The sequence below is a fragment of the Rhinoderma darwinii genome, chromosome 3 (genome assembly GCF_050947455.1).
Source record: "Rhinoderma darwinii isolate aRhiDar2 chromosome 3, aRhiDar2.hap1, whole genome shotgun sequence".
Taxonomy (NCBI): domain Eukaryota; kingdom Metazoa; phylum Chordata; class Amphibia; order Anura; family Rhinodermatidae; genus Rhinoderma; species Rhinoderma darwinii.
In genome coordinates this window covers 187,905,762-187,920,450 of record NC_134689.1, presented here as the reverse complement: position 1 = coordinate 187,920,450, position 14,689 = coordinate 187,905,762, and the positions used below count along the sequence as shown (strand labels likewise).

General features: G+C 40.7%; 1 protein-coding gene across 11 annotated transcripts in view; it reads left to right on the top strand.

The window, feature by feature from the left end:
• CADPS2 (calcium dependent secretion activator 2) overlaps positions 1-14,689 on the top strand; it is a 616,089-nt gene that overhangs the window by 373,194 nt on the left and 228,206 nt on the right. For all 11 annotated transcript variants that reach the window (XM_075857164.1, XM_075857163.1, XM_075857166.1 and 8 more), the window contains exon 15: positions 999-1,062. In XM_075857164.1, the coding sequence (XP_075713279.1) occupies positions 999-1,062 (64 nt within the window). The remainder of the gene's footprint in view (positions 1-998; positions 1,063-14,689) is intronic.

The following is a 14,689-nucleotide window of genomic DNA, read 5'->3' as shown; positions in this document are numbered from 1 at the left end:
AATACATATGTTTCCATATATCTGAAAGACTATAACATATAGCTTTTTTTTTTTTTTTTTGCTGAAAACACTTTGATGTTTTTCAGGTTTTTTTTAAATGAAAAATACAAAATATTTTTCCAAGGAATTGGAAACGTGCAATGGGTGGTGCCATTTTGCAACACTTAGTCTGCCCAGCTTCTTTTTTTAGTATAATCCTTATGAGTACAGGCAGCTAGATAACCAAGATCTTTTGCCTTTTCAGAATTGTAAGGGAGGGAGTCAGAGACATGGAATTATTACGCTCTTTAAAGCAGATTTGCCGCTGTGGCATTTCCCTAATAGGAGCAGTGAAAAAATACACAAAACTCATAGTTATGAGTATGCGTATTCACGAGGGGAGCGTTCCCCCTCGCTTCTTTCTTCCTTCATCTGCCCCTTCAGGCTGGTTATTGATGAACTGTTGTGTATACGCAGCAGCCTGTCAGTCACCAAAGAGAGAGGCGGGGGTTGCATAACTGTGTCCCTTGAATACTTTCCGTGTCGTGCATTTTTTATTTGTGCCATTTTGGCTAATGGCTAAGTACAGATTTGTAGCTGTAATATTCTATGCTGACAAGGGGCAGCATATTAAGCTGACAGATCCACTTTAATGCAAATATGCAAAAGCTTACATTTTAATATGCACATTTCAAATTCCCTGTTAGAGAATTATGAGGATAAATAGGCCCCTCATCTATTTGCCAGAGGCAAGAGCGGTTACAAAGAGCGTCTCCTACTCTGGAGGACCCAGCATGTCCATGCATTACACAGACAGCTAATTGATTTCACTGGGAACTGTGTAATGATCTACTGTTATTTTTCATGGAGGATGTTTGTATTGCTTTCTGTTTTGGTAATTATAACAGCTATGATTAGCAATAAACAATGTTTAGTGCACTGCACTTTCTATTGTAACAAAACAAACTGCCAAATTGTTCCTCTTAAACCGCTTTATATTCTTACCTGTTTATTCACAGGTACTGTTTCCCATTTGGAAGACCAGAAGGAGCTCTGAAGGCCACTTTATCTCTGCTAGAACGGGTATGGCATGTTAACTTCAACGTTTTCTTTTGACAGACATTGGCTGCATATGAAATTTAAAATGCAGTCAAGCTGTTTTAACTCATCAGTCTTCTGTTACTACCTGGAAACTGTCAAAAAGCCGCTTTTGGTGGATCTGTAGTCCTTATTTGTCCCATTTTAGTACTCTGACTGCACCCAGGCTCCTTAATACATGTATACCAAATGAAAGTATTATATATATAAATATATTAATTAGATTTTTATATGTTAAAGGTAACCTGTCACCAGCATTTCACCTATAAAACTCTACTCAACCCTCACTGGCTCTGCTTTTAAAAGTTAATTGCCGTTATCCCCTCTCCTTAACTCCTCCTCAGACTGTAAATAACGGTCTGCAAACATTTTGTGCCCTTTATGGTAATAATCCGGTGTCTCTTTGTGCGCACACACCAGAAGAGGACATCAATGCACAAGCGTGGGATTTCGTGTGTGCTGGGGAGGCTAGAAACTGTCAATCAAAAGTAAGGAGGCGGGTTAACTCGGAAAGGCATGAAGATATGACTCTTTTATGCTCATTAGCATATGACGCAGGAGCACTAAAAAGCTGAATACTAAAGGTACAGAGCCTAGTTAGAAGATAATTATAGGCTACATAAAATTGATTTTTCACCCACTTCCACCAGGTATTGCTGGTTTAATAGGTTAAATGCTGGTGACAGGTTCCATTTAAACTGAGCTTAAAGTATTAAGCGGGTATTCCCATCTTAGACTAAATATGCCATAATTGTCCTATAGGTGCGGGTCCTAGTCCCCCTTCCCGCCTTGTGAGAAGGCCATTTGCCGTTGAATCCAGGCAGTAAAATAGTCGAGAAGTGGTTGTGCACGTGCATTATAAGAGTTTGGAAAACAGCCCAGCACACTTGGGTCACCAGGTACAACAGCCATCATTGGAATGAAAATATTTTTGAGATCCACCAGCAACAGCTAGCCTGTTTGTGACTGGTTTCTGGGCAACATTAGGAGATTTTTTTTTATTCCACATTAAAGATTTAATTAAAAGCTAGAGCTGCTATTATTTCTGCCGTGTGTGATTTTATATATATATATATATATATATATATATATATATATATATATATAACGTAGTAACGGCACCAGGACTCCAAGACAGATGAAAAGCAGGGTGGATTCACCTCAAGACACCGCAACGTTTCGGTTCAACAGGAACCTTTCTCAAGCTATGACAAACTCACAATGGTGTCAAGTTTAAATAGAGGTAATATACATCAGCTAACAATCAAGTTATTAAATGTACAAAACATAATTGTCACATTACATACTAATTGATTGTGGGTATTCCCAGACTCTGCGATTGCAGTTTCAATGTGACTAGCTTAGACGATCCGTTGCTCATTATGAGCGCTGCATTACATTATCTATTATTTTTTCTGATGATGCATCGCAGTACTCATTCTATTATATAGACGACGCTCTAATTGCAGGCACTTTATACTTTGGTCATTTTTTTCATCTACCTTGTGTCTTTGCTGATACTGTCACTTGCGTGTCAGGACTGGAATGCAAGTTCCGTGTCCGCGCATGCGCAGTGACAACTGCTCCGTTCGATGCGTTCCAGCGGATTGAATATCCGGTTCGGACGCCATCTTGGAGCATGCGCAGTGGATGCGCGCCTACTCCACACGCTGGCTATGCGGACATCACAGACTGACTTCTTACTGTAAGTGTATTGATTTACACCTGGATATAATTGGCCCCTGCCTCCTTCCTTATCAGTCTAATTACCCCTATTTGTCACTATTTATGTTGTTTATATGGGATTTATATATAAATATAACACTGTCCATGATTGGTCTTTTAAATGCAAAGAGATGCACTTTTGCACTAATATTCATAATGTTGTTGGATATTGTTTTCACATATGTAATGGGTTTTGTACATTTAATAACTTGATTGTTAGCTGATGTATGTTCCCTCTATTTAAACTTGACACCATTGTGAGTTTGTCATAGCTTGAGAAAGGTTCTTGTTGAACCGAAACGTTGCTGTTATTTCTTGAGGTGAATAAATCCACCCTGTTTTTCATCTGTCTTGGAGTCCTGGTGCCGTTACTACGTTCTATGCTGTTTTCTATCTAAAAAGAAGGGGAATTGATTCATCCCCTGGTGACAGCACATGGCCTGATTTCTTGGATCTGTGGAGTGCTGTGTTTACTTGCTTCTGTTTCGTGTCTGTTGAATCAAACACATGCACCCACTATAAGATGATGTCTACTGAAGATGATTCTGATTTAGGTGTGATTACACCTCAAGTTTTTACCTACACCAAGTAGGATGCTGACCGTATCCTTCAGGGTTTATCAGGAGATGTTACCTTCCTAAGTGTACCCACTGTTGAGAATATAAGGAGAAAATGGGAGGCAGATTCTAAGAGATTAATCTCGCTTGAATTACATCTGTCCACGCTCGGTGAGTACTACAGATGCTTCCGGATACCATGTGGCATGCGCTCACATTTAAGGCCAAATCTGTTCCCTACAAATGTAGCGTTCAAGGAGAGATTTGAAGCGATTTCAAACAAATATTCTCAGGATCTCCTGCTATTGAATCTTGAATTCTTACAAAAAGAGATAGATTCGGTCAAAATACGCCTGAGTGAAAAAGATGCTCAGCTGAAGGAGATGGTATCTTCACAAGATTTGCTAACCTTAAAGGATAAAGCCACCTTAAATTTACAGAAATTTCGTGGGGATATCGAGAAAACAAAGCGCCAGAAATGGCAGCGAGATCTCGACGATTATGCCACGGGCAAAGTTTATTGTTGGCAAGGTGAAGATTCTGACCCAAAGGGTCCCAGGAGGATTGAAAGAGGACCCAGAAGATGACAGAGGGGAGCTGAGCCTTATATTACAGATTCAGAACTCTCTGACGACCAATATGCAATACCTTTTTTAGGCGACAACATGGATACCCCCATGGGGGGAGAAAGCGAACCCGCAGGGGCGGGAGGAAGTACAGGAGGAAGATTGAATTACAACAAGTCCAGGGGACGGATGACTTCAACACGGGGGACACGGCAATATCAGACCAGGAAGAGAAATCAATATATCGTCATGTGTGTTAACTGTCCCACAGGTCAAAGTTCTTAACCGTGGGTTGTCTTTCTGTCCAAGTAATCCCATTGATTGGTTTAGGCTGAATTTAGATTTGGAATGTTTTTTTAGGTCATTAAGACTTAAGGCATACTTTTCAGATCAACCCAAATGTGTGAATAACATACCTGAAGTTCTAACTAGTGAGATGTTCCGTCTTAGGGACTATGGGTTATGTAACAAAAGTAAGTTTCAACCGCCACAAAACATTCATGCTGTTGAGACTTACATTTCATTTGTTAAAGATCAGATAGACTCTCTAAAGAGAGTGCAGAGTGGTCAATATATTCATATGAACCTGACACGTAGTGAAAATGTTGCACTTAAGGAATTAGTGGACAATAGTAATTTGACTATCAAACCTGCGGATAAGGGGGGTGCTATTGTTGTGATGGACACCTCCCTTTATCTGCAGGAGATGACGAATCAGCTCAATGACACCAGTATATATATGGTGTTATCGGGTGATCCCAAATTCACATTTTTACGTGAATTGGATATCCTGATTACCAAAGCTTTCAGGAATAAAACTATTGATAGAGGTTTATGCGAATTCTTGCAGGTGAAGTTTCCTGTGACTCCAGTACTCTACCTCCTGCCTAAGATTCATAAGGACCCCATTCGACCCCCTGGACGCCCTATCGTGTCAGTGAGTGACTCTTTATTTGTCCCGGCAGCCATGTTTATTGATAAAATTCTCAGGCAGTTTGCCATTGGTGCAGACTCCCACATCAGGGACACCTCAGACTTCCTGGTCAGAATTCAGGATCTTTTGATCCCTGACCGGTCGGTCTTGGTCACCCTTGATGTGGGTAGTCTTTACACCTCAATTGCCCATCAAGAGGGCATTGATGCCTCTCTTTCCTATTTGGAGGGTTCAGGCTTCTCCGAGGACAAAATTGAGTTCATTCGATCATTATTGGAATTTATCCTTACGAAAAACTATTTTTTGGTAGGAGATAGATTTTATTTGCAGAAGAGGGGGACGGCTATGGGGTCGAATATGGCCCCTACCTATGCAAATATTTTCATGCGACGGATGGAGGAGGACCTTATCTATGTGTTCCACCATTTCAGTCAGGTACTGCGGTGGTGGCGATACATAGATGACGTCTTCCTCATCTGGACTGGCTCTATCAATCAACTACAGGATTTCCTTAGATTTCTTAATGATCTGAATTCCACAATTCTCTTTACCATGTCTTATTCCATGACTACCATTGATTTTTTGGATACTCGGATTTCAATTAGTGGAAATAAATTAATTTCTGATCTATTCTCTAAAAATACGGATAGAAATAACCTTTTATATTACACGAGTGAACATCCAAGGACGATGTTAAAATCATTACCTTATAGCCAATTGATCAGAGTCAAGAGGGGGGTAAGTCAGGAAGACAGACTATCCTTACGCCTCGATCAAATGTGCAAAAAAATTTCTGACCGGGGTTATCCCAAACACATTTTGGAGTCTAATAGGCGGAAGGTGGATTTAGTGGACAGACATGATCTCTTGGATGGGAAGTTGAGTAAAGAAAAGAAGGCCCGTTTGCCTTTTATTTCTACTTTCTCTCCTCTCAGTTCACTAATCGGTGACATCCTGAGGAAGGATTGGAGGGTGTTGAGTAGAGCCTTCCCAAACATTAGTGAATTTCAGGAAAGACCTATGATGGCATACAGAAAAGGCAAAACGATTAAAAGTAGCATTGTTAAAGCGGACATTGGGTCCCATCGAAAGAGCCAGACTTTTCTGGCACCTCCTAAAAATGGTTGTTACCCCTGCCTTGGTTGCAATATTTGTGATAATATGATTAAAGGTAGCTCTTTTAAGCATCCCCAAACTGACAGAATTATAAATATTAGAGGCTTTTTTACATGTCAATCATCTTTTGTGATTTATCTCCTGAGCTGCCCCTGTTGTCTACACTATGTTGGTGAGACCACAACGGAATTGCGTCTCCGGTTGAGAAATCACAAATCAAATATCAAAACTAAGAGTCAAGATTTGCCTGTGTCAAGACATTTTGTTGAAAAAAATCACAGCTTGTCACAATTGAGATTCAGAATCATTGATTCTGTGCCTCAGTTGAGACGTGGTGGTGACAGAGGTCTGGCTCTTAAAAGGAAAGAGCTGGAGTGGATCTATAGGTTAGATACTATGTCTCCCAAGGGGCTGAACATAGAGTATCCCTGTGGCCCCCATATCTAACATAGTGGGGGGTAACTTGCCCGGGACTCGGGGGGTTTTTTGTACGGTTTTCGCTCTCCATGGTGTAGTTTGTGTCATATGCATTCTTTAGAAAAATCTCTTAGGAGTCCGACTTTGACTCCATTTATATATGCATTTTTTAATCCTTCTTATATTTATTCGTTTTTTGGAATTGTGTTTTGTTTATATTTCTAAACATTGGATCATTTTTTCTTGTTTTTTTGAAATATGATACTGTGTTGTACACTGAAGGATGTTGGAAGGTAGCAGAGGCCGATGCATTGGGATCATCAAATTATATTCTGAATTCTTTCTATCAATCTGTCAGTGTAATGTCCTGCATAGACCTTTGTGATGTTATGTATTGAATCATTGGGTTGTACTGCAATTTTGAACTGGAGCTTAGGTTTTATCTCAAGATTTTCTTGTAAAATCTCTTTCTTCATGTCCTTAACTTTATATTATCATAATAATTGTTTGTCACATTATCAATAAATATGCAATTCACACATGTGGAACCAATGGTTTTTTTTCATCGTGACATGGTTTGTCCGATATATTTTACATCCCTGGTTGGGATGAGTATTATTTTGCCAAGTGAGGTTCCTTTAAATGTGTTCATGGTGACTATTGTCACATTACATACTAATTGATTGTGGGTATTCCCAGACTCTGCGATTGCAGTTTCAATGTGACTAGCTTAGACGATCCGTTGCTCATTATGAGCGCTGCGTTACATTGTCTATTATTTTTTCTGATGATGCATCGCAGTACTCATTCTATTATATAGACGACGCTCTAATTGCAAGCACTTTATACTTTGGTCATTTTTTTCATCTACCTTGTGTCTTTGCTGATACTGTCACTTGCGTGTCAGGACTGGAACGCAAGTTCCGTGTCCGCGCATGCGCAGTGACAACTGCTCCGTTCGATGCGTTCCACCGGATTGAATATCCGGTTCGGACGCCATCTTGGAGCATGCGCAGTGGATGCGCGCCTACTCCACACGCTGGCTATGCGGACATTACAGACTGACTTCTTACTGTAAGTGTATTGATTTACACCTGGATATAATTGGCCCCTGCCTCCTTCCTTATCAGTCTAATTATCCCTATTTGTCACTATTTATGTTGTTTATATGGGGATTTATATATAAATATAACACTGTCCATGATTGGTCTTTTAAATGCAAAGAGATGCACTTTTGCACTAATATAATGTTGTTGGATATTGTTTTCACATATGTAATGGGTTTTGTACATTTAATAACTTGATTGTTAGCTGATGTATGTTCCCTCTATTTAAACTTGACACCATTGTGAGTTTGTCATAGCTTGAGAAAGGTTCCTGTTGAACCGAAACGTTGCTGTTATTTCTTGAGGTGAATAAATCCACCCTGTTTTTCATCTGTCTTGGAGTCCTGGTGCCGTTACTACGTTCTATGCTGTTTTCTATCTAAAAAGAAGGGGAATTGATTCATCCCCTGGTGACGACCACATGGCCTGATTTCTTGGATCTGTGGAGTGCTGTGTTTACTTGCTTCTGTTTCGTGTGTATATATATATATATATACATACATACATACATACATACATACATACATATACATATACATACACAATATTGACAAAAGTATTGGGACACATCTCAAATTGATTTGAATTTAGGTGTTTCGTTCAGTCCCATTGCCACAGGTGTATAAAATCCAGCACTAGCCATGCAGTCGCCTTTAGAAACATTTGTGAAAGAATGGGTCATTCTAAAGAGCTCACTGAATTCCAGAGTGGTACTGTAATAGGATGCCATGGTGGCAGCAAGTCCGTTTGTAAAAATTTCTTTCCTCTTAGATATTGCATGATCAACTGTGAGTGGTATTATTGTAAAGTGGAAGATTTGGGAAGTGGCAGACCATGTAATGTTACGTAGCAAGGTCACAGAGTGCTGAGGTGCAAAAAAGTTGTCAACGATCTGCTGACTCAATAACTGCAGAGTTCAGAACCTCGATGGCATAAACATCCGAACAAAAACTCTGCGCCGGGAGCTTCATGGCATTGGTTTCCATGGCCAAACAGCTGAATTCAAACCTTACATCACCAAGGACAATGCCAAGCGTCACATGGAGTGGTGTAAAGCACGCCGCCACTGGACTTTAAGTCAGTGGAAACATGTTCTGTGGAGTGATGAATCACGCTGCTCTATCTGCAAGCCTGATGGACAAGTCTGGGTTTGGCGAATACTAGGAGAACGTTACCTGCCTGACTGCATTGTGCCGACTGTAAAGTTTGGTGGAGGAGGGATAATGCGAAGGCCCTCTCGTCTAACCTCAGTGTCTGACACTCCAATCTCTTGTAGAAAGGCTTCCCAGAAGAGTGGAAACTGTTTTAGCTGCAATGTGGGGAACAACTCCATATTAATGGCAATAGATTTAGAATGGGATGCCATAAAAGCCCTTGTAGGTGTAATGTGTAGGTATCCAAATACTTTTGTCCATGTAGTATATATGCAATGATCTGCATATGCATAAGAAACTTAAAATACTTATGAAAACACCACTATATGTTCATTATGAAAAATCAACACAATGGCATTTTTAGATACGATTTGTAGATAATGAGTTTTTATAGAAAAGATGTTGTTTTTCAAACTTCATATTCGGTAATTCTGAACAGCAATTACAATGTATGAGTACACCACTAGATATACATTAAATAATAATTTAATTTGCATTTTCTTTTATACGAGCAAATGCAAATATAAGATTAACAATTAATTTTTGAAACATTTATGTTCTAATGAAAAATCTGGAATATTTGAAAAGAACATCCATTTTAAATTATTTTCTAGTTATATGAATATGTATATAGTGGATAAGTAAAAAAGAATAAGATAAGCAGCACTTTTTTAGACAACACATTGGCAGCCAGGCTTGAATTGGCCATTTGTCTGGGCTGTCAGAATCCAGATAGGCTGGTACAGCTTTGATATGGATGAACTGGTTTGAACATCCCATTCACACTTTGGCTACTTATGCAGTTAAATCTGTGTAGACTATGTATTGTATGCTGCAGCACTGGGGCTTCTGCATAAAATACTATACACATCATCAGAGGATCCTCTTACCCCGCTCCCATTTTGCATTTACTGTAACGTTACAAGAGCCACAGCATCTTCCAACTGTTGTAACATTACAGGAAGAGAGCTTAGACGTCAGGAGGGGGAGGATATATGCATAAACACTTCCGGGCTCAAAGCAGGTCGGGAAGCTCTCAGACCCGTATGCTCCCTTGCCCTCTGGATGATGTCCTACAACTTCTCAACTCCTCCTATACTGCTGTGCTTAGAGACAGGGGAATAAAGATCCCTGGTACTTGAGCTATCTGCACAAAAAATAAGTATGCACCGATCAGCCATAGCAATAAAACCGGCCGCCTAATATTGTGTAGTTCCCCCTCGTGCTGCCAAACCAGCTCTGACCTGTCAAGTCATGGACTCCACAAGACATCTGAAGGTGTCCTGTTATATCTGGCACCAAGATGTTAGCAGCAGATCCTTTAAATCCTGTAAGTTGTGAGGTGGAGCCTCAATGGATCGGGCATCTTTTTCCAGCACATCCCACAAATGCCCAATCGAATTGAGATCTGGATAATTTGGAGGCCAAGTCAACACCTTGATCTCCTTGCCATGTTCCTCAAACCATTCCTGAACAATTTTTGTAGTGTGGCAGGGCGCATTATCCTGAAAGAGGTTACAGCCATTAGGGGATACTGTTGCCATAAAGGGGTGTAAAGATGTTTAGGTACGTGTCATTGAAACATTCACATGAATGCCAGTACTCAAGGTTTCCCAGCAGAATATGTCTAGAGTATCACACTGCCTCCGCTGGCTTTACTTCTTTCTATAGTGCATCCTGGCTCCCTCTCTTCCCCAGGTTAACGATGCACATGCACCCGGCCATTCAGATGATGTTAAAAAAAACAAAACATTGTTCATCATACCAAGCCACCTTCTTCCATCGCTCCATGACACAGTTCTGATGATCACGTGGCAATTGTAGGCAGTGGACAGGGTGCAGCATGGACACTCTGACCAGTCTATGGCTATTCAGACGCTTCAAGCTGTGATGCACTGTGTGTTCTTCTGCCTTTCTAATATAGCCAGAATCAACTTTTTCAGCAATTTGTGCTACAGTAGCTCTTCTCTGGTATCAGACCAGGCGATTTAGCCTTCGCTACCCATGTGCATCAATTAACTTTGGGCACCCATGACCCTGTCACCGGCTAACCTGTAGTCCTTTCTTGGACCACTTTTGGTAGGTACTAATTACTGCTTTCTAGAAACTCCCCATAAGACCTGCAAGTTTGGAGATGCTATGACTCTGTAGTCTAGCCTTTACAATTCGGCCCTTGTCAAAGTTGCTCAGAACCTTACGCTTGTCCATTTTTCCTGCTTCTGACACATCAACTTTAAAAACGGACTGTTCGCTTGCTGCCCAACATATCCTACCCACTGACAGGTGCCATTGTAATGAGATAATCAATGTTATTCACTTCACCTGTCAGTAGTTGTAATGTTATGGCTGATTGATATATGTATATAATGTGAACATATACATGTATTATGCAGAGGCGTTGCTTGAAGCTCTTGGGTCCTAAATCAAATTTTGTAATATGGCGCTCCAGCTATCACACACCACAAAACGTAGCAATCTTTAATTTGACTTTTTATGCGTTAAATACACAGTGGCAAGATACTGTGGGGAAAGGTATCAACTTGTCTGCGCCATTTTTGCACCGCCCTTGGCACATTTGTCAAAAGGAGCGTGACTTCCCAAAAGGAGGCAGGGTAACCAGGGCCCGAGATATTTATTATTTATGGCAGAAAACTGGCATAAATTGTAGTGAAAATCGATTTCACTCTGTTTAACGTAGCAAGGTATAGGCCTGTGTTATGCGTACTTTGCCCTTTCCCTACCGGTTCGTCTACCCACCCAACCCCCCCCATCGAACAGTTAAATGAAAAAACAACTCTCACCTCACTGCTCCTCTTCTCCTCTCTGGGACCCAGCATGCACCCTATACAACGTACTGGCACACCGGGCAGCGTTAGGACGTTGTGTACGACGCAGCACTGACAACGTTGAAGTTCTGGTTCGCATATAAGGCCCTGATGCTGTTTAGCGTCAGAACCTTGTATGAGCCGCGCTGGGATGCTGAGGGGACCCGGAGGAGAGAAGAGGAGCAGTGAGGTGTGTATGTATTTTTTATTTTATGTCTGGGTTCGAATGGATGGAACATGGCCGCAGTCATTGCTGCACAATTGTGGCACATTGCCTGCTGAAATATGTCACTTTTATTAAGATTTGTTTGCCTTCTAATAAATGTGTCGCATCTTACTCCAACCTTCTTTCTTTTAAGATTGGCATTTAAAGATACTCTTTCACCACATTATAAGTGCCCCATCTTCTACATAATGTGATCGGCACTGTAATGTAGATTACAGCAGTGTTTTTTATGACCTATTTTAGATTTATGCTAATGACTTCTTAATGCCCTACTGGGCGTTTTTTAGCTTTTGACCAAGTGGGCGTTGTAAAGAGAAGTGTATGACGCTGACCAATCAGTGTCATACACTTCTCTCCATTCATGCACTCAGCACATAGTGATTTTGCGAGATCATGATGTGCTGTCACTTACTCACACATTAACTTTATTGAAGTGTCTTGAGAGTGAATAGACATAAGCTGTCATTTACAGCGTGAATTTGCGAGATCACGCTTGCTGTCATTAAGTCCCACACAAACGTTACCGAAGTGTCGGGATTGTGAATAGACATCACGTCCTGGCTGGAAGCGATGTCTATTCACTCACAAGACACTTCAGTAACGTTAATGTGTAAGTGACAGCACATCATGATCTAGCAAGATCACTATGTGCTGAGTACATGAATGGAGAGAAGTGTATGATGCTGATTGGTCAGCGTCATACACTTCTCTCCGCAACGCCCACTTGGTCAAAAAGTAAAAACATGCCCAGTTGTCTATTAAGAAAGTCATTAGCATAAATCTAAAATAGGTCATAACTCTGTCAAAATTAATTTCTAAATAAAAAAACACTGCTGCATTCTACCTTCGATCACATTATGTAGAAGATCGGGCACTTATAATGTGGTGACAGAGCCTCTTTAACTTGACTTTTTCAATGGTTTTTAATGGCTTAAGCGATAAGTTATCAAGCTTCCGCAAATTATCAGGGTCAAGATAAGGATTACTACATCTGATATTTATAGTACTAGTTTTTGTATAGTAGGCAGGGGGACCTTTGAGGCCCCCAAAGGCTCCAAGGCCCGGGTTCGATCGCGTCATCAGCACCTCCTATTGTTACACCCCTGGAGTAATGTGTATGTGTGTGTACAATGTGTGTGTGTGTGTGTGTGTATATGTGTATATAGCACAGAGCATCGGCACTCACCACAAAAAAAAATGTAGACGGTTGCCAAGCAAGTGGTCCTGATCTAAAGACCATATAGATATGCGAAGAAAATCTTGCAGCACTCCGATATCAAATATGAAAAAATTTGGTTTATTATCCAACATTAAACAGTGCAACGTTTCAGTCCAACATTAGGACCATTATCAAGCATGTTTTCATATTGGATATCGGAGTGCTGTAAGATTTTCTTCATACAAATATATATCTATATAGATAGACAGATCTATCTATATATAGATATAAAACAACCGAAAGCAGCAGCACTCACTAAGTATAGATGCATAGGTGCCAAGCAAGTCGTCCCGATCCAAGGACAGAGCAATATACAAAAGTAGAAATCTTGCAGCACTCCAAATGTGAAAAAATTTTGGTTTTATTCAGCCAACAAACAGCGACGTTTCTGACCAACAATAGTCCTATTGTCCTGTTGTTGGACAGAAACGTTGCTGTTTGTTGGCTGAATAAAACCACCATTTTTTCTCATTTGGAGTTCTGCAAGATTTCTACTTTTAAATATAATATATATATGTGTGTGTGTGTGTGTGTGTGTGTGTGTGTGTGTGTGTGTGTATATATATATATATACACCGCACTGTGCAAATGTTGTAGGCGGTTGTGGAAAAATGCTGCATATTAAAGAGGCTCTGTCACCAGATTTTGCAACCCCTATCTGCTATTGCAGCAGATAGGCGCTGCAATGTAGATTACAGTAACGTTTTTATTTTTAAAAAACGAGCATTTTTGGCCAAGTTATGACCATTTTTGTATTTATGCAAATGAGGCTTGCAAAAGTCCAACTGGGCGTGTATTATGTGCGTACAATGGGGCGTTTTTACTACTTTTACTAGCTGGGCGTTCTGACGAGAAGTATCATCCACTTCTCTACACAACGCCCAGCTTCTGGCAGTGCAGACAGCGTGTTCTCGAGAGATCACGCTGTGACGTCACTCACAGGTCCTGCATCGTGTCGGACGAGCGAGCGCACCAGAGGCTACAGTTGATTCTGCAGCAGCATCAGCGTTTTCAGGTAAGTCGATGTAGCTACTTACCTGCAAACGCTGATGCTGCTGCAGAATCAACTGTAGCCTCTGGTGCCGATGTGGCCGACACGATGCAGGACCTGGGGCAGGAAGTGAGTGACGTCACAGCGTGATCTCTCGAGAACACGCTGTGTGTCTGCACTGCCAGAAGCTGGGCGTTCTGAGGAGAAGTGGATGATACTTCTCGTCAGAACGCCCAGCTAGTAAAAGTAGTAAAAACGCCCCGATGTACGCACATAATACACGCCCAGTTGGACTTTTACTTTAAACACGTCCACTTGGACTTTTGCAAGCCTCATTTGCATAAATACAAAAATGGTCATAACTTGGCCAAAAATGCTTGTTTAAAAAAAATAAAAACGTTACTGTAATCTACATTGCAGCGCCTATCTGCTGCAATAGCAGATAGGGGTTGCAAAATCTGGTGACAGAGCCTCTTTAAGCATGCTTTCAAAGGTAGAAGTGTTGATAGTTTGTATTTCGCGAACTGTTAAAAAAAAAAAAAAAAGTGAATGAACAGAAGAGAAATCTACATAAAATCAATATTTGGTGTTACCACCCTATGCCTTCAAAACGGCATCAATTTGTCTCGGCACTCTTTCACAAAGACATGGATTTTGCAGGATTATAGTCAGGTGTATGATTAACCAATTATGCCAAACAGGTGATAACGATCATAATTTTTATATGTAGGTTGAAACACAGTCATTAACTGTAACAGAAATGTGAAGTAGGCTTG